Source organism: Magnolia sinica, chromosome 19, assembly GCF_029962835.1.
Source record: "Magnolia sinica isolate HGM2019 chromosome 19, MsV1, whole genome shotgun sequence".
NCBI classification, from domain to species: domain Eukaryota; kingdom Viridiplantae; phylum Streptophyta; class Magnoliopsida; order Magnoliales; family Magnoliaceae; genus Magnolia; species Magnolia sinica.
Window position 1 is genome coordinate 25,754,077 of NC_080591.1, and position 26,833 is coordinate 25,780,909.

The following is a 26,833-nucleotide window of genomic DNA, read 5'->3' on the forward strand; positions in this document are numbered from 1 at the left end:
ACACCCATTCAAAGCACCTGATAAGCATTCTCAATTTGTCCACCATAACTGCCTCGGCCTCGCAGAAAATGATTGTATCATCGCAAAGTGGATGTGCGTATTGGGGGAATCAACCCTCCCACCTTAAACCCATGAAAAAGGCCCACCTCCTGCCCTCTATCCAGCTTTTTGCCCGACACTTCTGCTGCCACCACGAAGAGAGAGGGAAAGTGGATGACCTTGTCTTAAGCCTCTTGAACTTTTGGAGAAGTCTTTTATATTGAGGTACTAAAACATGATTCGAACAAACTCTAGCTCTGACATTGAACTAATCATTACCCGACTTAAACCCGAAAGGCCGAAACAACTCAACCTTCTCAAAGTTGGGCCAAATTCACCGAACTTAAATAGCATTATGTATTTTACTTGAAAAGGAATATCATATTATAAGGAGAGAGACAATGCACAGTTTGCACAACTAATTTCAAAGCTCTATCGGCATCTTCATCTTCAGTTTTGTCCCAGCTATTTGGGGTTAGACAGTACATGATATAGCTATCTCGACACCCTCCTGGACCATGCCATGATGTTTCAGCAGGAGTCCATTTCAGCCAAAAAGAACCAGATACTGAATAAAAACATGCATCTCATTTGTCATCATGAGAAGTGACGTGCAAAGAGTATTCCACTCCCCCATTCCTTTGCTTTCTAGCCAGAAACTGACTACTTGCGATTGTTTACAACCTTTTGAAGACCACAGTGGAGAAACTCCAATTGAAGAATGACGGGCATTCTCATGGATTTTGCATTTGAGGTATGTTGGTTTGTTTTCTTTTATCAGAGAGCTTGGATTGGTGGAATCCAAAAGGCAGATTTTGAAAGGAAAAGTTCAAATCTGACAAAAACTGTGGATAAGTGAATCGGTGGGGGGGGAAAATCCTTAAAAGGTTGTAGTTTATTTTCTATGATTTCCAAGGAATGTGGAATGGTCATTGGTTAAAAAACAAAATCTGTCTTTCAAAAAGTGTAGATATGAGGATTATAGAGTTTTTTAGAGGAAAAGGAGAACGCCATTTTTTAAGAAAATTGCAGAGAGGAAAACAGTTCTCCACAGGTTACTTATTGTTGCAATTGGCAGAAAATGGCACATCTGTGGAAGATGTTTTCGTAATTCAGTCTAACCAAGTTCCATACAAAAATATACTAATCTCATGAGTAAATTACAGAAGAAATCGAGTGTAGGACACCTGCAAAGTTACTCCCAGTTACAAGTCTATACATGATAGGAATTTACTTGACTTGTGGAAAATGCCGCAAGTTTAGTTAAAAGCAAGATAAATTCAAGATGAATCAGAGAGTGCAACTGACGAAATAATTTAATACAGTGATTAAGAACATGTGGTGAATACATGTGTTCCGATGGCAGCACAAAGTATGCGATATTAGAATAGCCTAAATTGTGTTTGAAATACTGAAATGAGATCGAATTCTCTGCAATACATCAAAACATTACGATTTAGAGATTCAAGCGGCTCCATGTGTGTGAAAGCAAAGGATAATGCAGAACTGGATTCATCTCTCAAACAATAAGCACACTAGAATTTTTGTCATTCCTCTGACAAAATTAAGTAGAGAAATAAAAGGATTTATCATCTCCCAGTGCGTGAAAGACATTGTGTCCACCCAGAACCACATGTTGACTTTCTCCATTTGCTCCAATACCCTTTTACAGTATAAAGGCATAAATAACTCTCTCCTTCTCTTTTCTTTTCTTTTCTTTTTTTCTAAACTGCCAAGAAATTTTTATTAAAACAAAGAGAAACAAGGAGGAAGCAATCCAGTAGCAGGTGACCCTCTCATCACAGAAAAAACTGCTGAATAGAGCCTGAAAAATAGAAAACAAGAAAGAAACCATCAAAGGAGGAACAGAAAAATAAAAAATACAATCAACCATTTCTCCTCCACTCATAGACAATCTCCTCGAACGAACATCGCTTGATTTCGGAAAGAGAAAGCACCCAATACGCAATCTTTGAAGAAATGCCCATCTTAATGGATTCCATACAAGAGGACTTATTATAAAAATCATCCTCTTTCTTTCCTCCAAAATCCCCAAACAAACCCATGCGCAAGCATCTTCGAAAAGGAAATTCTTCATTAACATTATTAATCCAATAAATGATCTCCTGCTGTCTCAAAAATATTGCATCCACCCAGAACCACATGTTGGTTTTTGCCATTTTCTCCAACACACTTTTGCAGGATTTGGAATGAAAAAAGATTCTTAATCCTATAAAAAGATACCGCTAAGGCAGGAGGAAGTTACAATGTAGGACAGCCATGCTACAATAAAGGGCAATGAACCTCTCTTTGAGTGCCTAATTAACTTGAGATGTAAAACATAGATCAGTAACAAGAACTAGGGAGATGTTAAGGCTCAATTTGAAGAGGGGGGGAGTGCAAATTGTGTCCTATTTAAAACAGCATTTGACTTTTTTTATAGAGTTTCAATTGGGAAGTGCATAAACACGGCATTCAACATCGAGCAGAATGAAGAAAGTCCGTCAATTAGGATTGAATGACAATTCACAGGTGAGCTTAATGCTGCGAACGGAGAATATCATAAATTTTGAAGACATGCTACAACTTGTGACAAGAGGAAGATAGGTAGGGCCCACATTTTAGTATTAACAAGTAATGCACCATAAACACTTCTCCATGATCTTGTGTCCATTAAGTTATCATAGCACTCTCACTAGTAGGGCAATTTTCAGAATATCCGAGCGCTGGGATCATCATTTTGACAGTTTCTTGGTAGTTGGAGGCTTGGAGCACCACAAGTTTGAACATAGAAATCCAAGTTAAAGAAGAAGAACGGGGAAAAGCAAAGAGGCAAATAAGCCCAATCAAAGGGAATTGTTAATACATCCCATAAACATAGTGACAAACCTTATTCTCGCAATTTTGGCTCCAATATATCTCAGGAGATTTTCAAATTTTGAGCTTTTTCTCAGCATACTGTCTGGAAAATCTTGTCAAAAATAATATATTTAAAAATATTTATTGTAAATTATTTAATAAATATTTAAATATACATAAACTTATATAACAAATTCCTTAAGGTTTTTTACTATTTTTCGAGTTAATATCGTTTGGAGTTTTTACATGAGATTTCCAAAATCTCAGCGATATTTCTCATGCTAATTCCACCCCCAGTAAAGGGTAGTTTGCTCATTGTGGAGATTGTGAAAAGTGTTTGCCCAAACGACCGGTTGTGAACAAATTACAACCCTCGCGAACAGGTGTTAATATTAACTCTAGGGAGTATCGAAATGGCAATACGTAACATATTAACAGAAAAACAAGCTCTGATTTGCCACAGAACATTAATAGGACAAAAGGACAAATCATATCCATAAGACACAAAAGGTGAGTTTCTTCCTAGAGGTTCCTTCAAAAACTTTCCTTTCTTTTCAGGGAAGTCACAATTACAACAAAGCATCCGCATCCAAAATTTGATATTGCATTTGAAGATTCCAATTTTACAATGACAAGAACCCTGAATTCTAATTGATTAGCACAGGATGATTTCCTTCCATCGTGGGAAATTACAATGAGAACATGGTTGCATGAACATGGGAACAAGACATTTGGTCAAAGCTACTTCAATGATAGAACACAACAGGAGGAACCTTGAGGTGAGAGTCCTTGAGGAATGGTATTGCCTGCGGTCTCTGAACCAAATCACGGTAAAAATCATACTCTGCTTCATAATCATGCAAATGAAGCTCCGCCTTCTGGTTAGTATGGTAATGATGTTTCGCTGCTGTCGATTTTCCAAATCCAAATACACTCACCCTTTCACAAATTCCCAACGCAAGCATCACAGCCTGCATCCCCGAAGAGTAATGAAACAAACTACCATCATGGGCTGCACCCCATTCTTTTGGGCCCTTTCTCGTCTCCTCCACAAACCGTTTCAAAGAGTAATACTTCACGATCCTTGTGCACAAGACATCAAAGCGAGCATCCGTAATGAGCAAAGGAGCCTTGTGTGATGCACTACACAGCATGTAGTCCATCAAGTGCACTGCTTGGCAAATGTACATAACAATCGCGATATTCTCGCCATACGGATGGCAGAAGCAGCCTTTTCGGCGTGAGCATAGGTGCAGGATGTTACTGTTTACAAACGAGATGTTGGTTTTTGAACCCACGTGTTGTTGGAACCCATCAGTTCGAGCATTATTCAATCGAATCACAATCTCATGGCTGTCAATCAAATCACCATACTCACTCTTCAAAAGAATCCCACTATTGCCAATGACGGCACAAGACGCATAGAAACGGCCATGATCCACAAACCCATAATGCTCATCAAGCGGACGCTTAATTACATGTATCAAGTCCTTCATGATATCAGGTTCGAATCTTTTGTTCCGGAACCAAGTACGAAGGAGTTTACGGAATTCTGGCCAGAGTGTATTGTACTTTGGAGAACGAAGATATGCAGGAAGTCTGCCAGAAGATCTTGGATGTTCATCTAAATGGTTGTATCGCCGCCAAGACGACATTGAACGGTAATGCCCATGGTGACCAAAATCCCCGTCAAGTAACTGATCAATATCCTGACGGGTTTTTGCCTCTCCGATATCAATTCCAGCAAACTTAAGCAGAGTCGAGTTAAATACAATGGGTGGGCCAATTGTCGTGATGTTTTCAAGAGGGCGTGAAAAGTAACTGTGGCGAACTGCTGATCTGTAGCTTAGTGCAGTGCCGACCGCAATCAAAAGAACAAGGCTGAATAGAGAGCGAATAGGCCTTTTCATCGGAGCGGGAAGGAACCGTCAGAATGTCGAAAGTATCTTCACTACAATTTGTAGAACAGAGCAATGAATCTTGACTGTAGATTTTGAAGCAAGATTTTCACCATTTTTAAAGAGAAGCTACCAGAAATCCACCAAATAAATGGTAGCAATAAAACTCCATTTCTGCAAAAATTCGCAAAAAATTCTTTCTCAAATCTAAAACAGCAATAGGAGAACGAATTTCAGCATAAAAATCTTCACTTTTCTGATGATGGTTGCCAAAATTCATAAAAACAAAACAAAAAATCCACATAGACGTTATTTTTCAAGGAGTAAAAATCTTCATGCTGCCAATGATGGTTGGTAAAATTCATAAAACAATACAAAAAATTGGCATACAGTATTTTTCAAGGAGTAAAAACCTTCGCGTTGCTAATGATGGTTGCTAAAATTCATAAAACAATACAAAATATCCAAATAGATGGCATTTTTCAAAGAGAAATTCTCATAAAATATTAAACAATCACTACATATTCTTGAAGAAAGAAAATGATACTCGATTACGGAGAATAAACCATAGATCTTGGAGTGGAAATCTCGCCATTCTGCAAAAATCACAGCAAATCAAACCAATATATAAGAAAATAACAGCTGCAGAGAACAACTGCAGAAACCAAAGCATTCAAACTAAGTGGCACATCTCTCTCACACTGATACATGTCAAGGGTGATCAGAACAGGTAATCTAGTGGGCCACCATGTAGATGAACCATATAGCCCAAAGAATCCCAATGATTGGACTATCTTTAACATACGTGGTTTAAAAATGACCTGTTGAAAGAAGTCAAGTCTAAAACGACATCCAAATTCACTACATAAAATAATGCAGTGAGCAAACAGAAAAGGGCCCATTTCTCATCATGATCATCTAAGCCTTATCTCAACTAGTTGGGGTCAGTACATGAATCCTGTTCCGCCATTCATTCCACTCTATCAACTCAACCTGTTGCACAGTTTTTGTCCCATCAGAGACTTTCTCCATCTTACATCTCTCCCTTTTGTTTCTATTCCCACAAAAAAGGTTGACATATGGCACTTAAACATCCATTGTGAAGACTAGCCATGGAACAAGAAATGGCAGCCTTGGAGAAAAATCAGGCCTATGAGATGACTGTGTTACCTGAAGGGAAGCCTCCAGTCGGTTGCAAATAGGTTGATGCAGGACATGGAAAATTAAATATGATATGCAAGATTGCAGGCTTAGATCACACCAATTCAGAAACAATCACACAAATTCCACATCCCACATGAAAATCCAAACATTCAATTAAAGGGGAATCTATGCGGGTCCAAACCGACACAGGCTAGGACTGGACCAATAAAATTATAAACCAAACAATATCAAAGGGAAATAAAATCAACTACTCATGCATAAAAATCAGTCCCTAATCCAAGGGATTCCCTAATTTCAATTCAAGGAACCCTAAGGTGATAAAAAGGGGTAAATCAATTAGGGATCATGTAATATAGGGTTAGGATTCATGAAAAAAAACGGCTATGAGAGGATAAAAGAAGATAAAAACCTGAACCAAAAGATGATCCCGCGTGTGGACAGCAACAATGGTCCAGATGGACGTGTGTGTGATCCCGGCCGCACGTGTGTGGGGCCCACTATTCAGAAAAAGGCCACCTTGGCCCTGGTCGGCTAGGGATGGACTCCAAAACCTCAAAATTTCAGCTCGATCCGATGTACGGTTTGTGCGTAGTGCTCCGCCGAAGTTTCAGCTCGCCTGCGGGCCGAAATCTGGAAACCTACTGTAATGAAGAAATCTAATGCAACAAAAGGACAAATTCGAAGTACGGATGGTGGGGGAAGATGGAAAAAAAGATAATGGAAGATGGGGGTGAATTGGGATCGATGTGGCTTCGCACCACGGTAGTTAGCCCTTCGAAAAGGGAGGGCTTCACACCCACTTTTGAATTCTTCCACAACTCACGAAGAGAGCAGAAAAATAAAGCAGGAATTTTTTTATTAACTTCAATGAATGAAAAGAACTACAAGGGGTGCCTATTTATAGGGAGAAATCCTATACTCAAAACTCGCACCATGTGCGACACCTATTACTTGGCGATGAAGTAAACTAAAATAAAAACCAAACAAGAAAATCTAAAGCGTTCACGATGTTCTAAATAATAACAATAAGCAAAACTTAAAATATAAAACCAATCCGACGAGTGGGCCACGATCATGAGATCTCATGGTGGGCTTTTCTTGACTATCGGGCCACTTTTCTGAACCAAAACTTGTCTTCTAGCTAGGAGGCCCTCCCTGGACGTCGTCATCGAGCCAGATCGATGGTGGGGTCCTCCTTCTGCGTACGTACGTGCGTAGGGGTGGTGGTGTGCGGGCGTGCGTGTGCACGATGTCCTCATCAACTCTCCCCGGCTGCGAAGATTTCGCCACTGGCGAAATAAAACTCCTGAACCGCTCTAGGATGTCTGGATCAAGTCTCTGAAGCTCCTCCTCAGTGAGCCACGTGTTGTCCGAAGTTGGGCGTGACTTCCATTTAACTAGGTATTTCTGAAACCCGCCATCCGACGTGGAAATTATCTCATGGTCCAAGATATCCTCTATTTCCTCTCTGGGTGTGTGAAGGCTAGGTATGGAAGGCAGAGGCTGGGATGAAAGGTCGGGAAGAGGCCATGGATCAAAGGGTAAGGTTGGGACATCAGGATGGGTGGGCGAAGGGCCGGACAAAGTATCAGTGGGTCCCTGAAAAGCAACTAGATCCTCCACGTTGAATGTGGAACTAATTCCCATGGAAGGTGGAAGATCTACCTCATACGCATTGAGACCGTTTCGCTTTATAATTTTGAAGGGCCCAGCGCTACGCGCGTGTAACTTACGAACGGCCCCTGGAGGGTACCGCTCGGGCCTGATACGGACCATCACAGAGTCCCCAATATTGAACTCTTTGAAACGTCTATGTAGGTCTGCAGAAAGTTTGTAATGCTCATTACTAGTAGTGATCTTTCGCCTGATTTCTTGATGCAATGAATGTATGTGATGCGCAAAAGACTCTGCAGACTCTGATGGCCTATGAGACAATGACATGGGGATAAGATCAATAGGTTTCCTAGGCTTATAACCAGTAACGACTTCAAAAGGACTTAGACCTGTGGACCTATTGACAGAACTATTGTATGCAAACTCGGCTATGGGTAGTACGGCGTCCCATGTCTTGGTATGCTCCCCCACTAAACATCGAAGTAAACTCCCTAGGCTCCTATTAACCACCTCAGTCTGGCCATCGGTCTGAGGGTGGTAAGCAGAAGAAAACTGGAGCCTAGTATTCATCATGTGCCATAGTGTCTTCCAAAAGTAACTCATAAATCTCACGTCACGGTCAGACACTATGGTTTTTGGTAACCCATGCAGTTTGACAACCTCACTAAAGAATAGCTTGGCAACATGAGAGGCGTCGGAGGTCTTAGAACAAGGAATGAAGTGGGCCATTTTAGAGAAACGGTCCACGACAACGAATATGGAGTCATGCTTTCGAATAGTCTTTGGAAGTCCAAGCATGAAGTCCATACTGATGTCCTGCCAAGGGATGAATGGGACTGGCAAAGGTGTATATAATCCTGTATTCTGTTTCCTTTGCTTTGCCAGTTGACAAGTACGACATTGCCCTATAATTTTGGCCACGTCCCGCTTGAGGCTTGGCCAATGAAATCTATCCTCCACTAGGGCAATGGTCTTGTCACGACCGAAATGACCTGCAACCCCCCCTGAATGTAACTCCCAGATAAGAAAATCGCGAAGGGAGGTGCGTGGTATGCACAAGCGGTCACTCCTAAACAAATATCCGTCCAAAATCAAATACTCACTGTTAGCTCTTGATGGACTCTCTAATAAAGACGTATACACAACTCCAAAATCTGGACACTCAGAATACTCTTCTTTGATGCGCTCAAGGCCCGTAACTTCAACGTTCATGGAGTTGAGTAATGCGACTCGACGACTCAACGCGTCGGCAGGCTTATTCTCTACACCGGCCTTGTGCTTAAGCACAAAAGTGTACTCTTGAAGGAATTGAACCCACTTAGCGTGCCTGGGGCTTAATTTCTTTTGAGAGTTCAAGTATCTTAAGGCCTCGTGATCTGAGAACAAGACGAATTCTTGCGGTAACAGGTAATGTCGCCAATGGCGTAGTGATTGCACTACCGCGTAGAATTCCTTGTCATAGGTAGAATATCTTTGCTTCGCCTCATTCAGTTTCTCACTAAAAAAGGCGACAGGGTGCCCTTCCTGGCTAAGTACTCCTCCTATGCCGACTCCTGACGCGTCACATGCGACTTCAAAAGCTTTTGAAAAATCTGGAAGTCGCGTGACTGGAGCTTCGGTCATCTTGACCTTTATCTCCTTGAAGGCCTTCGAGGCGGCCTTTGTCCATTGAAACTCTCCCTTTTTTATGCAGTCCGTGATGGGAGCCACAATGGAACTGAAGCCTCGAATGAACCGCCTATAAAAGGTGGCTAAGCCATGAAAGTTGCGCACCTCATGAATATTGCGGGGTTCAGGCCAATTAACGATGGCCTTGACCTTCTCGGGATCCGCCGATACGCCCTCAGCTGACACAATAAAACCTAAGAAGATCACACTACTAGACAAGAACGCGCACTTCTTTAGGTTGGCGTACAACTTCTCGGCCCTAAGGATCCCACAAACCTGCCTCAAATGGTTGAGGTGTTGCTCCTTAGTCATGCTATAAATCAAGATATCATCAAAGTATACGACCAGGAACTTCCCCATGAAGGGTCTCAACACTTGGGTCATCACACGCATGAAAGTGCTTGGGGCATTAGTTAACCCAAAAGGCATAACTAGCCACTCATATAGCCCATCCTTCGTCTTGAAGGCCGTCTTCCACTCATCACCAGGGCGTATACGGATTTGGTGATACCCACTTTTGAGGTCGATTTTTGAGAAGATAGTAGCATTAGCCATCATATCTAGCATGTCATCAAGACGCGGTATGGGAAATCGATACTTGATTGTAATTTTGTTGATGGCCCTACTATCAACACACATCCTCCATGTGCCATCCTTCTTAGGTGTAAGAAGGGCGGGCACGGCACACGGACTCATGCTCTCTCGAATGAAACCCTTCTCTAGGAGTTCATCAATCTGCCTCTTCAACTCAGCGTGCTCCTTCGGGTTCATTCTGTAATGTGGGAGGTTTGGTAGAGTTGCCCCAGGGATTAAATCAATGGCATGTTGTATATCCCTCATAGGGGGAAGCTCATTCGGTAAATCATCAGGAAAAATATCACGAAACTCATGTACTACCTGAATGGCCTCAGTGGGTAACTCTACGCTAGTCTCTGGTACACTCTCCCTAGCCACAAGGGCGTATATCATCGAGTCCGCCTCCGTCTCTCGCTCAAAGTCTTTGGCATTCAAAATATGGAGTGGTTTGGACTTGGACTTCGACTCCTTCACTTCTTTTGGGCCGCTCACACCACTCTGTGTGGTGAACTCCTTTCCAGTTGTATTCTTGGGTGGTAGAGGATTTAGCTTGACCTTCTTGCCCTCAAACCAGAATGTACACACATTTGAACGACCAAATATGGTAACATCCCTGTCATAGAGCCATGGCCTACCCAGAATGACATGGCCCACATCCATAGGAACAACATCACACCAAATTGTGTCTTTATAAGATCCGAACTGAATAGGGACAAGACAGCGGTGCGAGACTGGAATGGATGTTTCATCAACCCAGGAGACTCTATAGGGCTGAGGATGGGCTTCCAGCTTCAAGCCCAAACGACTCACAGTGCTAGTGGATGCCACGTTGGCACAACTACCACTATCCACGATCATCTTACAGCTCTTTTCCCCACATTTTGCATAAGTGTAGAAGATCGTGTTGCGGCGCCAGTCATCAGTGTTCTTGGCTTGAGCTAGGGCGCAACGCACAATTGCGAGGGTCAAAGACTCTTGTGCTCCCTCTTCCTCATCACTAGGGGTTCCGACTGGCTCATATTCCTCCTCCTCACTATCTCTCTGGGGGCACTACTTCTACTTGCCCATCAATAAGGAGTACTTTGGTGCCCTCTCTCGTGCCGCACTGGTGAGCAAAGTGACCAAACCCCTGACACCTAAAACACCTAGTGGCCCCACTTCCACGTGAACTAGACCCGACAATCTCTTTACCCTTATCATCCTTAGGTCCGGGATATTAGGGGAAGGTTTGTTTTGGAATCCCGTGTTAGGTCTAGCCCCAGAGGGGTTGGCCTTAGTACTGAATTCGCGAAAGTCAAACCGCCTTCCCACAGATGCTTTAAGGTATTGCTCGACATCTAACACTACTTGGTACAACTGTTCGATAGTGTCTATGTCTTTGGCGAGCAATTCTCTCCTAATGTCAGGACGGAGGCCCATTTTAAAACGAGCAAGGGTGAGTACGGGGTCCTCATCAACCTCACAGTGGTTCAAGTACTCTTCGAATTTCTCAATATAGTCAGCAACACTCATGGAACCCTGTCGAAGAGACTGCCACTCCTCAATCAACCGCATGCGATAAGAGAAAGGGAGGTACTTCTCTTTCAGCGTCTCTTTCATTTCTCCCCAATGGACTATTGGAAGTTCCCTCGCTCTTTCTTTTTTTCGCTCAACCGTCGCCCAAAACCTCTTTGCTTGACCCACAAGCTTCATCTTGGCGAATCGGACTCGTCGAGCATCCGACATATCATACCACTCAAAATAGTGGTCCATATCCGCCAACCAATCTAAAAAAGCTTTAGGGTCTAAGTGGCCATCAAAAGTAGGGGCATCTACCCTAACTCCCTTGAGGAGTTGTGCATCTGGGTCATATTGATCATGATGTCCCTCACGGAGTAGGTGCACAGGTATGCGGTCATGACCAGCTCCTTGGCCGCCTCCATTCCTTGGTCTAACCTCCTGACCAACTGCCTGAGATTGGGCATCCTCCCCAGTGGTGGGGTTTGCCCTGAAGGAAACCTTTATTTCTTCGAGGCGTTTATCTATGTGTTGTTCCAAATGCTTATTCAATGACTCAACTTGCTGGGCTAACTTGGCCACTGTTTCTTGTAGTTGCTCCATGTTTAGTGTGGGGTGCAAATCGAAACCGCGACCCGCACGTGTGGGTATACACTGACTTGCTCAACCTAAGGACCTTTTATGACAACTATATGTGTCTAAAAACTAAATGACCCTACGAGACTCTATATGAAGGAGACTGCACACCGTTACTAAAATTCAGCTATATATGATGGACTGAATGCATGAAGGACTCAAACTAAACCCTAAATATGTGGTGAATTCCCCTACAAGAACCCTAGGCTTTGATACCAAATTTGATGCAGGACATGGAAAATTAACTATGATATGCAAGATTGCAGGCTTAGATCACACCAATTCAGAAACAATCACACAACTTCCACATCCCACATGAAAATCCAAACATTCAATTAAAGGGGAATCTATGTTGGTCCAAGCCGACACAGGCTATGACTGGACCAATAAAATTATAAACCAAACAATATCAAAGGGAAATAAAATCAACTACTCATGCATAAAAATCAGTCCCTAATCCAAGGGATTCCCTAATTTCAATTCAAGGAACCCTAAGGTGATAAAAAGGGGTAAATCAATTAGGGATCATGTAATATAGGGTTAGGATTCATGAAAAAAAACGGCTATGAGAGGATAAAAGAAGATAAAAACCTGAACCAAAAGATGATCCCGCGTGTGGACAGCAACAATGGTCCAGATGGACGTGTGTGTGATCCCGGCCGCACGTGTGTGGGGCCCACTATTCAGAAAAAGGCCACCTTGGCCCTGGTCGGCTAGGGATGGACTCCAAAACCTCCAAATTTCAGCTCGATCCGATGTACGGTTTGTGCGTAGTGCTCCGCCGAAGTTTCAGCTCGCCTGCGGGCTGAAATCTGAAAACCTGCTTCAATGAAGAAATCTGATGCAACAAAAGGACAAATTTGACATATGGATGGTGGGGGAAGATGGAAAAAAAAAGATAATGGAAGATGGGGGTGAATTGGGATCGATGTGGCTTCGCACCACGGTAGTTAGCCCTTCGAAAAGGGAGGGCTTCACACCCACTTTTGAATTCTTCCACAACTCACGAAGAGAGCAGAAAAATAAAGCAGGAATTTTTTATTAACTTCAATGAATGAAAAGAACTACAAGGGGTGCCTATTTATAGGGAGAAATCCTATACTCAAAAACTCGCACCATGTGCGACACCTATTACTTGGCGATGAAGTAAACTAAAATAAAAACCAAACAAGAAAATCTAAAGCGTTCACGATGTTCTAAATAATAACAATAAGCAAAACTTAAAATATAAAACCAATCCGACGAGTGGGCCACGATCATGAGATCCCATGGTGGGCTTTTCTTGACTATCGGGCCACTTTTCTGAACCAAAACTTGTCTTCTAGCTAGGAGGCCCTCCCTGGACGTCGTCATCGAGCCAGATCGATGGTGGGGTCCTCCTTCTGCGTATGTACGTGCGTAGGGGTGGTGGTGTGCGGGCGTGCGTGTGCACGATGTCCTCATCATAGGTCTTCTCTGTTAAACATCATCCAGATGGAAGTATTGCTTGTTACAAAGCCAAGCTAGTCGCTGAAGGCTCCATCCAAACTTATAGAGTCGACTATTTGGAGACACTTGCTCCAGTTGCAAAGCTCAACTCTATACAATTTCTCATTTCCCTTGCTGCAAACTTAAACTGGCCCCTCTATCAACTCAATGTTTAAAATAAAAATAAATAAATTAAAAATAAATTTAAAAAATTTAAAAAAAATGAAGACGAAGAAGAAGAAGAAGAATTTCACCATGGTAATCTCGTTGAATTAGTTTATATGAATCATTCACTAGGCTTTACTCGAAGGGGGAGACTTACCTCATATGTTGCCTAAGAAAATCTATCTATGGGTTGAGACAATCGCCTAGAGCCTAGTTTGAGAAATTCAGCAATGCTCTTCTTAAATTTGGCTTCTCTCAATGTAGTTCTAATCATTCCATGTTTGTTAAACATCATGGCAAAACAACGGTTTCAATAATCTGTGGATGATATCATGCTCTCAGGGAATGACAAGGATAACATTAAAGCCTTAAAGGATCACTTGCATCGGTTTTTTAACATCAAAGATCCCGGCCCATTTAAGTATTTTCTCGATATTGAAGTTGCATGCAATGTTGTCGAATCACATATGCGATCATGTACGATCGCATGCGATCACACAATCGCATGTGAGACCACATTTTTTTTGTTTTTTTGAAAAATTCAAAAAATATATATGGAAAAATTCCAAAAAAAAAAAAGTTTAAAGAAAAAATAAAGGAAACGTTCCTAAGTTAATAGATAACTAATTTTACATATTTAAAATATATTTGAGAGAAATAAAGTCAATTAAACATCAAGTGCTTGAATCTTGATCTTCCAACTTCCAAGAGAGGGAATGTAGGAGAGAGAGAGAGAGAGAGAGAGAGAGGTTAAGACCACTTGGAATTAAGAAATGTAAGAGAAGAAGAGAATAAGAGAGTTTTGGAGTGAGAATATTGCAAATGGGAGAGGTTTGGAAGCCTTTTTATAGGCAAAAAGTTGTTTTTTTAACAAAAATAATAATAATAATAAACAAAATAAATAATGTGCCAACTGTTGACCAATATGCGATCGCATATGCCACATATGTGATCGCATATGTGCCAAATCACATATGCAATCTGCATATGGATATGCACATATGCGAGTATGCTCTCGATCTACTTCAAGAGACATGCAACCTTGGGTGTAAACCTATTGATAAGCCCTCTTGATCCCAACTGTAAAATACAGTTGAATGATGGCCAACCTCTTCCAAATCCTCAAGTATTTCAAAAGATAGTTAGAATGTTGATTTACCTTGCGATTACCTATCCAAATATTGCACATGTCGTGGGAGTTATAAGCCAATTCATGCAAGCACCTCACTCTACGCACCTTCAGGAAGCTAAACATATTATTTGTTACATCAAAGGAGCACCCGGGCATGAGATTCTTTACTCAACCCGAGAACACTTACAAATCACAACTTATTCAAATGCAGATCGAGCAAGAAATCTAGATAATAGATTATCATCTTCTAGATATTGTACTTTTGTTGGTGGGAATCTAGTCACCTAAAAATGTAAAAAGCATATGCCAGCGGCTAGATCCAGTGCAAAAGCAAAATACTAAGCAATGGCCCACACAACATGTTAGTTATTCTGGCTTAAGAAGTTGCTAACAGAATTAGGATTCCCTGTTCAGAATCCTATGGAAATGAACCATGACAACCAAGCAACAACCTATATCTTTCACGAGCGAACTAAACAAAGAGAAATCGATTGTCACTACATCGGGGAGAAGATTGTTGCAAAAAAAAAAAAAAAATCATAACTCCATATACTTGCTGCAAAGAGCAATTAGCATATGTGTTTATAAAATCTCTCCCCAAGGATTGACTCACATCTATTACAAGCAAGCTAGAAATGATCAATATTTATGCTCCAACTTAGGGGGAGTGTTGGAGGAAGTCACCTCGTGCATACTCCTATGGAGTACTATACAGATTTGGGCACTCTTTCTTTTGTACTCATCGCTGTACCATAGTGCATTTAGATTCTTCCTTATCTTGTATTAGTTAGTTCTTGTACGTGTACTCTATAGATAGGAAATCCTCTGTCTATAAGGTGTACCTTTTCCTGAGAAATGCATCGTGTTAATTAGTCCTAATCCTATGTTTTCTATAGATAGGAAATCCTCTCTATATAAGATATACCTTTTCTTGAGAAATGTGTCTTATATTAATTAGTCTTTATCCTGTATTTCCTATAAATAGGAAATCATCTCTCTATAAGATGTACCTTTCTTGAGAAATGCATACGTACACAAATCTTCATTTTGAAGATGAAGCCCTTTCCACCAGACTTCTTGAAATTCTCAATGAGCTCGTGGGCAATAAAAGGCCCATTCGTGATAAATCACCCAGGAATAAAAGCCTATTGTAGTAAGGGAATGACCGAGCCCAGAACCGTACTCAGTTTGTTCACCAAGACCTTTGTAAGAATCTAGTAATAGCTTCTTATCAAATTGACGGACCTGTATTCCTTTATTTTGTCAACATACATTTTCTTAAGGATGAACGCAAGGAGTGATGCACTCATATCATGGAAGATCTTCACAATAGCATGAAATTCATTATAAAAAATGCCAATAAATTCTCCTTCAAAATCCCAACATCTGTGGACAAAAACTATTTTAAAACCATTGGACCAAGAGGGCCCTTGGGTTAAACAAGGCTTGTTCCACTTCTGCAAGCGAAAAGTGATCTTCCAACATTTTACCCTTCTCCTCAAATATCTTATCTGGTGATTTCAAAGCAATCTTATTTATTTCAAATCAATCTAATCTACCAAAGATGGTAAAAACCTAATAATAGAAAAAGAAAATCTAGGAAATAATCCTCCAAATCTTCGATAACATCTTCAAATTAGCACTTCTATCTTCAATCACATCTCCCAATATCTTCAATCACAACTTTAAATCAGTTATCATATTTTCCACAAATAGTAAATTGCAAATATGGATACTTAGGCCTCAAATCTTTAAATAAACAGTTCAAAATCACCACATGTTGAGCCCTACAGTGGACCGTGGGCCTAGGTGGACCACAGACCCGCATCAATTCTCCCTGGCTTTGAAAGAACCCATCCTCGAGTTGGAAACCAACCTCAACCTTTGAACTTGTAGTACCTCTAGGATGAAGCTTCTTCTTCTTTGGTGAAAGCTAGTGGTGAAACTCTAAGCGACTATTTGGCACATCCTTTGTTAAAGTCCAATGTAGATAATGTCTCTTTCAGTTGCACTTTTGTGGGTGCCAATTTTTTGTTGTAACTTTAAAGTTTTTTTGTGGATCCTAAAACATTTGCCCCATTTTTCATGCCATAGTCATCTTTTGCAAGGGTGCTTCAATTTGAGTGTTGAGACTTATTTGCATATCTATCAATATGACTATCACTATCAGTGGATCAATTGATCCACTAGTGAATTCAAGTATACGTCCAACACTAGTGCATCAATCGTTTCATATGTCAACTTTTCCTTTTGACTCCGTGGATCTCTTTATCGTTTTCAAATTTTCTAATTCAATTCTGAGTTCTCTATCACAGTCCAACAATCGAATGATTCGATCATGTATTCATAAATTAGAATCGCCCGTTGTTAGTTAGGACCCTGGTAGGAACCTTCCCCTACATGTCCACATGCTCCGATTTTGGCCAACAAATTCCTTCCATGTTGGAGCTCCCCCTCTTAATTACTAAGATTGCCTATAGCATGCGTGAGTTGATCTACCCACTTTGTGAGTGCATGGATCAATTGGATTTTTTACACAAAATCTTCTTATGTCACCCCCTCCGAAGCCATCAGGAGATAATATATAATCCACAATTCCCCAACGATCACCCACTCTAATACCAAAATGGTGCAATCTAGTTATCGAATCAATGATCTCAATACTCAAATTGCAAAGAAATTGATAAGAATATATTTATTTTTTTTAGAATTAATGCGGGAGATTGTATTGATAAAACAAAAGAAGAAAGGACAGGAAAAGGAAAAACGCAGCTCTGCTAAGATAGCAGAACCGCTAAACAGCTAGGAAATCAAAGTTACAATCTAAGGCCTTAATAGAGTAAGTTGCCCATTCAACCAGGAACTGGATCGCCCTAAATATGGTGGCCTCCGTAGAGTTGGCTTTGTCGTTGAAACACCGGTCGTTCCTTTCGATCCAAACAGCCCACCAAACCACAAGAAGGGCCATACGCCATAAAGGGGTCCGGTGATTCCCGTACTTGACCCCATGCCAGGAGAGAAGGAAACTATTAGTTGAAGCCGGAAAACTAGGGCTGAAAGTTGGGCGGGTTCAACCCGACCGACCCGTGACTGACAAGACATTGGGTTGGGCTCGGGTAGGATATATCAGGTCCGATCTCAAGCTTGGGCTATACAAACACCAACTCGATAAAACTTGGGTTGGGCTCGGGTTGAGGTCTCGGGTTGCCCGACCCAACCCGAACCCGATCAATATATAAGTTACTTATAAATTATAATTGAGTGTGGATCGTTTGTGTCGAAGGCACACTAGTGATGTCGGGTCTCATTTGTCCACGTCATTTCCAAGGACTCAAGCTAACAAGATATGCCGGATTTCTCTCCCAAACAGATTGCGTGCTATGCTACATGACTTTTAAATGAGTAGTTGTCCTATATTTTAGCTTTTTTAAAAAGAAAAAATGAAGTTCTTTATGATGAATAATCACATATATAATTAATAAAATCATATATACAAAAAATAGGTCCTATATTGAAATATAATAAACTAATGTAATAACGAAAATATTAGCACGTATACACCCGACCGAGCCCGCTCGGGTTGGGCTTGGGTTGAGAATTCCCAACCCGAGATTGGGTTGGCTTGGGTTAGGGTTGAGGTATGGGAACCTTGGGTTGGGTTAGGGTTGAGCACCAACCCAACCCAACCCGGCTGACTTTCAGCCCTACAGAAAACACCAATGCACGATGGATCAGAGGAGAATAACCGACCAAACCTTGTGGGTGTAAGGACAATGAATATAGAGATGATTCACCATCTCTTCATTGGCCATGCAACAAACACAGATATTGGTTATCATCATTCCCCGCTTCCACAAGTTGTCAACAATAAGAACCCTCTGTTTACCCACCAACCAACCGAAAACCGCGATTTTAGGAGGGACAGCATACTTCCAGCCATAGTACCGCAACAGACCAACAAGAGGGGGAAGTTTGCCGAGCAAGAACCCATAGAGGGATTTAACAGAAAATCTGCCCTGTTTATCCGGACGCCAGGACAAACTATCAGGCACGTTGAGATTAGGCGATAGGCTATAGATGCGATTGAGGAGGGCGGTGAGTTTGTCTATCTCCCATTCCCGAAGATTCCTTCTACATTCAATGTTCCAAACGAGAGTGGGAAAAAATACCTTTATTCATATCAAACTTCTTTTCACAATACTTAAGAAAACTCATACTTAAAATTTTTGGAATGCTTACCTCCTATACCACCACCCCTTTTATAGATCATAAATGAATCTTCAATGAGAATTCCTTCTCCTAAGAGATTGATTTCCAATCAATCATAATTGATTTCAAAGCAATCTAATCTATCAAATATGGTAAAAGCCTAATAATAGTAAAAGCAAATCTAGAAAATAATATTTCAAATCTTCAGTCACATCTTTAACTTAGCTCTTATATCTTCAATCATATCTTTAAATCAGCCCTCATTTTCCACAAATCATAAATTGCAAATCTCAGTATTTAGGCCCCTAATATTTAAATAAACAGTCAAAAATCAACACATGTTGGGCCCTGCAGTAGGTTGTGGGCCTAGGTGGGTTGTGGACCTGCATCACTATCAAAAAGCAAACCATTAAGCATCGGTCTTTTGAGAAACTCTTCAACGTATAAACTTCATAGAACCTGACCATGGCATTGCAGATCCCATTCTTCCTCTTATCTTAATAGACGCAATCATATTTGATTTCCCACGTGTTAGACATCGTATGAAAGTATGTTGTATTCCTATCACCTTCTTTAATCCAGTTGGCTTTAGGAGTTATGCCTGCAGTGGATTTCTTACCAAAGAAGTAACATATCCAGCTTCGAATTGAGGATAGAATCTCTATTTTTCTCTTTCTAAGACAACTGATGATTCTCCATGGTCCTAGCTAACTCAGCTATAGCATATAAGGCAAAATCCTTGGCTACTCTAGTATTACAAAACTCTTCTAATTCCAAGTTCTCAACTTAGTTCTAAGACACCAATTTCATGTTTTGATGCAAAACAACTTGAACAGATTTGTTCAAACACACCAAGAAACTTCACATAAAATGGGTAAAATCTCCTTTGTTTATTTATTTTTATTTTTTTGCCAAATACCACAAATACTACTGTTGTGTCAATCGAAATTTGTGAGTACCAATACTATCAAATATATCACAAGTATCAAGCGATGCTACGCATTTATAACACATACTTCTAGCTGATATGGCCCGATAATATCACGAACTATTAGCGTGTATCGAAAATGTCACCATCAACATAATTTGTGCAATACCCCACTAGTTTGAATCTTTGACCTACTATACCAACAGTATCGACTGATATATCAGCAGACACCATCGATACAGTGAACGCTAGGTGTACGGTAATTTTATGACCACCTGATGGATGTTCTGAACCACTCCCATGTAAGACACATTGGCACATGTGCAAGCAAGTGGATAACCCACTTCTTAAAATCTTAATGGGGTTGATCCACTTTTAGGTAAGAAAGTATTTTTGAGTCCATAGCGTTTGGAAATCATTCCTTGTGTGCGTTTGGGTTTCGGAGTTTGAACTACGAAACTCGACAAGTCCTTGTGTAGGCCTCCGATGGGAGAGTACATTTTTGTTGTCCTTGTGTAGGACTTCTTGAGTTCTTGTGTAGGACTTAGTAAGGCCTTGTGTAGGCAATCGACGGATGAAAAACGTAGACCTTGTGCAGGTTGTAAGGGTTTATGGTGAACCCGATTTAAAACCAATTGAATAATGAAATCCGACACACTCTAGGAGAGAGTGGGTCAGCCGGGAGTGGAGTAACCAGGGACGTATTTTTAAAGGGGGACCTTTTTCAAATGGATGCTCGTGAATAGTCTTTTATAGAGAAACGAGCTGGGTTCTTTTTTGGGCGTCATCCAAACAGTCCCAAAGAAATTCCAACAACAGAGATGGTTCATAAATGTGGCGGCCGACCAGACGAACAGTTCCGATCACCTTAGATGTCCGCTGACGATGGAAATGGAGGGAGGGAGAAAGCAAGGAGGAATCATGCACTCCTCAACCAGAGGATATGCAAAGTATATCCCTGGAGTTTTTTACTTCTGTAAATGGTGCCATGATTGAGTGATCCCGACCATTGATCTATGGGCTCCTGTTGTTGACGGGCCATGCCCCCAACAATCAGCTAACTTAGGAGATCCTATCGTTCCAATCTCTGAACTTGTTCCGGCTGAACGTGAACTATTCCTGCATTTCTCTTCGTGACCGTCCATTCACAAGCCAAAAATTCAAAGGTCAGGATTTCCCTACCCATCCACGGTTCAGCCAAACCGATCAACGGTCTGGATTACTGAATCATGGGCCCAACTTGTACAAGCTGGAAACCCGAGTATACTATCTTGCACATCGTCGGGTCGAGGATGAGATAATTCGTCGCGAGCAGCCACTCTTTTTTCCTGATTAAAAACCAGTAAGTGACATCTACACCCAATCTGATTGGTTTCCATACACGTACTTTCCATTTTGGGAAATGCAATAGTACAAAACAACAGAAAAGAAAACGTATTGAAAATCGCATGCGAGAGAGAGAGAGAGAGAGAGAGAGAGTGTGTGTGTGTGTGTGTGTGTGTGAGAGAGAGAGACAGAGAGAGAGAGATCTGATCTGAGAATTTTTAGAATTCGAACTTACATGAGAAATTCGCCCGCCGTTGAAGAAGCTTTCAAATCCCTCCAAAACCTCTTTTTTTGGAGCTGTTTTCCTCTCTCTCTCTCTCTCTCTCTCTCAAAAAGCTATTTTTGGAGCTGTTTTCCTCTCTCTCTCTCTCTCTCGCTGCTTCTTCGCAGCTTCTTTAGCACAGATGGTGGGGTTTTTAGTTCAAGAGGGACTACTATTTAAGGTGGTCTCGTGGGCTGTAATTCTTAAGTGGTCCTCCCATTTTGACTCTGGAAGGACTCTCACAAATACTAACAAGACACGCGCGCGTGCTCGTTCTAGCTTCATCGCAGAAAACATATTAACATGGACATATATATGACATCATATCCATTTATTGATATTTTTATGATATGAATAAAAAATTAGTATATTTATTTTATTTAATTATACATGAATATCAGTTACAAGTGGAAGGTGGATCCTTTTTTTCTAAATTTCAGGACTACTCATGCATATGTGATCCATTTCATGATTATACAAAAAATACTTTTTTAAGTGACTATATATTGTGGGCCCACTTGATTAACAGACAAGATCTTGCACCTGTATTAACGTTGGTATCTGGCACGCGGCGAAGACCATAAATCACATGCGAGAGAGTACTGGTCGTATTCCTAAACAACGGGGATCAAGAGGCCGTCCGACGATCAAATAAAAAGTGAACTCGCGCGAAGTCATTTTTTGGATGCGCTGTTAATACATGCTATTTTCTCATGTTTGTCAAAGATCCAACCCGTTATTATTTCTAGCCCTGATTTTTTTATGGTTTTGAATTAAAAATTAACATTTTTATTATATCATGAATTCCACACATTTATGATGAATATGATCGTTTTTAAATGTTTTGTGACCACGGATTAATTATAAAATGTGGTATATCTATCAAAAAGAACAGGTAAAGTGAAAATGAATCCAATGTATATTTTCTAGAATCAATGACATCTTGGATTTCTTACATGTTTTCATTTTTTCACGTGTGGGAAATGAATACCAAAAGATTCACTCGCGTGAGTTCGCCTAGCAGCGCCAGTCCCTTTAGAGGCTTTGGAACGGGGAAGCGGGCGGTATTTTTCATGCCGGTTTTGTTTCTCACGGGCGCTCTTTCTCATTCCTTTCCGTTGGATGGAAGGTCCTGCTCATTATCAAACATACAGTAATCTGACAGGTAGATTCTTAAACGTGTGGCGATGGAATGGTAATCCAAACCGATGATCTTATGTTATATACATTTGATGGGGCCATCTCCGAAAATTTCGAATACTCGATGTGCCAGCGTTCAGATCAATGGCCCAAAAAAGACGGTTGAGAAGACCGTCCATTTTGAAGGAAAACAGTTGAATGATCCAAGGGTTAGACCATTCCAATTTGGGAAGTTTTGTACTTACGCGATGAACAGTTATTTCCGTCATATAAACGGCTTGGATCATCTAAACGTGTCACGCGTGTAAGGAATCGTACGAATCAGCCTACAGTGCGTCTGCTGATGAGAGGGACACTTTATTCCCTCCGGTGGTAGCTACAATGACTGGGACGCGTATTGCCGGCGGCACCCTGTCGAAGGAAGTTCCTGACACAGAAGCAAGGTGGGGCCCACCGTGATGTATGTGAGAAATCCACCCCGTCCATCTGACATGATCTTAAAAATGAGGTAGATCCAAAACTCGTGAACCGCATAACAGGAAACACTGAGGATTGTACGTTCACTCTTGAAATATTAACGTGGCCACAAGTTTTGATCAGGCGTATATTTTTGAGTTTTCGGTTCATCCAGTGGGAATGACGTTGTGAAAGGTTTCACTGGCGTATAAGGATCGTGGTGGGCACCGGGAGGATTGTACGGTATGCATTTCCTGCCCAATTTTTTCCTGCCATACGGCCCTCATTTTTAGGCTTATATACGACGCAAGCGGTAAAACAAATCCACCTATGAATTTGAAACACCTTGAATTGCGGATCAGAAGTTCTAATGTTGTGCTTGGCAATGCGTTCATAATCCCTTATCATTAGTGATGTACAATGCCATCAAAACTAAATAAATACAAATCAAAAAAAAAAAAAAAAGTCATCACTCAATTTTATTTATGCTCGGATTGTTCGGATGGTACTTTACCACATAGCCAATATATCACCTCCATGAATGCTCATTGGCCACTAAGGAGAGGCTCGTCGCCCTAGCATAAACTGACAGCTCAAATACAATATCCTAAACCACCATGCTCAGGTCATAAGTCTTTGTAGGATCATAATGTACTAATGGTTATGAGTAGACTTAAATCAATGGTAATATTGGTATCCCAGATTCTATCGAATGTTATACAATCACTAAGCATAAAAATAATTGAGTCCTACATTAGGCTTATGCGATCGACTACGAAGGACCCGAAGCAAACTAGCATTGGGTGCAGTCTATCCCTTGTAGTTTCAATTACTGTCAATCGTCCATATTCAACTTCGATCATTTGTATAAGTATGGGATAGCCACCCTAAAGCGGGTCATCTGCTTATTTAAATAATTTACAGAGCTCGATCTACCACAATAAGAATTCAAATTTATTAATTACGTAAACATAATCATAAGAAAATTTAATACCACACCAAGCATGTATCAATTAAGAGTTTCATATCATTTAAGCATTTCTTCGAGCATGTTATTAATCAAATAGCAAACAAACACATTTAATCATATAAAATTGCAGGTAGAAACTTGAGGGTAGATTTTCATTTTGAAGTCAAAAATCATCGATTTAGATGCGGTCTTAATGTCGAAAATTTAGGGAAAACGCTCAAAACCTTAATTCATTGAAAATCTCATCATTAGTAACGTGAATTCTAATATATTTATACTTTAATTAAGGGTCAATGATTTTATCTAACTTAATTCAAGCAAACTCTAACTCAATTCGACAAGTTGGGGTCGGAGTTGTTGTATAACGGAATCCACATAAGGACACGCCCAAATACAGCTTCCACAATAGCATGAACCACTCTTAATCGATTGACGAGGTCCCAAGTCCTAGCATAAACAAACTGCAGAGTTAGGGTTTACAAGAAATGACAAAAAAGAAAGGGTTTTTAACCCTAATGGTTCAAAAATGTAAGAAACAAAAGGAAATATGAAAAATAATAATTAGGGAACCTATTAACTAGTAAGGGGTGACGAATTCGACCGGAAATCATTAGATTTTGGGTGTGGAAGACGTGAAATCGAGCGTAAAGGTGAGATTTTACAAGATCCGACGAGCACGAGGATTGGACAGTGTGATCTGGCACCGAGAACTACCATTTTTCTCATTCCTCTCATCTTTCATTCTTCATTCTCTCATTTGCTATGACAAATTTTTATAAGGAGAAAGTGTGAAATAAATGGATATTTTAGTGCAAGATGTGATGCAAATGATACTATTATAACCCTTATGAGAAGTTGTTTATAGCTTTTGGGGCCCACTAGGAGGCGCACAAGTTGATCTGTGGCATAGGATAGTTTCTCTGAGTGATAATTTACGCAAAGCTTCGATCACCCCGCATGTCGGACACATCGATCAACGATTATGATCAAAAGTTAATTCGACGGTTATTGATCATCGATCGAAGTCGTGACTATATGGATGTGTGTGGGAAATTATTCTATTTTAACGTCCTAAGTTTAGTTGCGATCTAATAGCCCGAAAGTCACAACTTTAAAAAAAGATTAAAGGAAGACAATTAACTTAAATTTATGCTGATTTCAACCCAGCCTCATACAATACGTGCTACCTTTCGGTTCTAAATTGAGCGATTTCACATGCCACATCGGCTCAACGTTCGAGATGAACGTGAAGCCCAACAAGACAAACATTTTTTTATAGTTTCGAGTTTAACGGCCCACTAACAAGAGGCCTAGATCTAGTTTGGTTAATCATGGCATTTTTTAAATGAATTGGGTAACGAGATTTCTTGTGCACGACAAGTAGATTTTGGAGTAGTTAAGTTCATATCGCGTATTATTTGCAATTAGCAAAAACGATGATTCAGCTCTAACACCATAATCAAGAACCCTGATTCAACTTTATAAGGAACTACCTAAATTAGTAAAATGTATTAAAAATAGAAAATCTTAATTTAATCATATGGGATGATTCATAGTATGATTAGAAACAATTCGTAAAAAGACACTGAATATAAAAACTTTAAGATGAAAACGATACGTTCGACCCATCAACGACATTTTGTTGCAAAAAATTTCACTCCCAATAGGTCTATTGCTTGTAATGTTTTTGACACTTTTAGTTAATTAATTATTTTTTATATTTTTTTAGGTAATTAATCCACAAGTTTACTTTAGTTCCACCAAAATTTATTACATTTTGAGCTTCAAAAAAATTCTTAAAATTTCATAAGTACCAATTACCTGAAACTAATAATTTTCTATATAGTTTTCAAAATATCCTAAAATCAACCTTATTTTATTATATTTTTAAATTTTTTTATTTATTTCTCTTTGAAAATAGACTCATTGATCTTCATTTTGACTTTTGAATCACCTCAATCGAAGTTGTATTGAAGATGATAAGTATTTTTTAAGTTAGTGTACTTATGTTGTCTCAACGAGGGTCAACCCTCGATTTTTGGGGTTAACCATCGACCTCTGTCCAAGCGAGGGTCGACCCCCAACCATTGGGTTAGATTTTTCTTCATCTAGTTTACAATATCTTTGAAATTTTCATTCATTCAAGGCCTAGAGCCGTAAAATACATTTTTCTTACTCTAACACACCCACCAAACTAGTTTTTTGCATACCTACAAATGACTTACAACCCTACGAACTCGTTTACACTAACCAAGACAAATCTTAAAACTTAGATTGCTATGTTCGCGTTCGTGCATATGGAAAGTTTGATCCTAAGGTGCCCGTTTCCATGTTTCAAGTTTTAAAACATATCAAATCAGGAATTTGGTCTTGGGGTTCATTGTCCGTAATTTACTAGATCTCCTACATTGTCGGATACTCCTGAACTAGGAAAATTCTCATTTTCTATGGTGACGTCATTTGGTTTTATCCAGATTGCCTAAAGATCATACTTTCACTTGGTTGAGCAGTTTTGCTGGACCAAAAATCACTCCATTTGGTCTCAAACACATGCATATAGACACGGACATGCACTCAAATTAAGAAATCAAAGATAATACCCAAGGACATCCAATTCCTAAGTTGGCAAAAATCTGAGGCGTTACATCAAAGGTATTTGTTATATAGCTATTAGGAGGACCATAGGGAGAGAGAGAGAGAGAGAGAGAGAGGAGGAAAAAAGAAAAAAAATGGAGGAAAAGAAAATGAGGGAGAAAGAGAGAAAATAAAGAGTGTCCAATCCATCACCTAACCAACAATACAGATCAGGTAAAGTAGGATCAAGATC

The 26,833-nt window shown here is 40.3% G+C and overlaps 2 protein-coding genes across 5 annotated transcripts in view; both read right to left on the reverse strand.

Moving 5' to 3' along the window:
* The window catches only part of LOC131235433 (uncharacterized), a 20,743-nt gene extending 14,749 nt beyond the window's left edge, over positions 1-5,994 (reverse strand). Inside the window, exon 1 of the mRNA XM_058232623.1 lies at positions 5,363-5,994. Within this exon, the coding sequence (XP_058088606.1) occupies positions 5,363-5,469 (107 nt within the window). The 5' untranslated portion in view covers positions 5,470-5,994. The remainder of the gene's footprint in view (positions 1-5,362) is intronic.
* On the reverse strand, positions 3,410-21,559 carry LOC131235432 (beta-1,6-galactosyltransferase GALT29A-like). Of its 4 annotated transcripts, none has more exons than XM_058232622.1 (3): positions 21,414-21,559; positions 5,344-5,392; positions 3,410-4,849 (listed from the first exon to the last, which is right to left on the reverse strand). In XM_058232622.1, the coding sequence occupies exon 3, from the start codon at positions 4,806-4,808 to the stop codon at positions 3,645-3,647; it is 1,164 nt and encodes a 387-aa protein (XP_058088605.1). In that variant the 5' UTR covers positions 4,809-4,849; positions 5,344-5,392; positions 21,414-21,559; the 3' UTR covers positions 3,410-3,644. The 4 variants fall into 4 exon arrangements, with proteins under 4 accessions (XP_058088605.1, XP_058088603.1, XP_058088602.1 ...); XM_058232620.1 differs by having other exon boundaries at positions 3,410-4,970; XM_058232619.1 differs by lacking the exon at positions 5,344-5,392 and having other exon boundaries at positions 3,410-4,970; positions 21,414-21,555.
* Between the last annotated feature and the right edge of the window lie 5,274 nt (positions 21,560-26,833).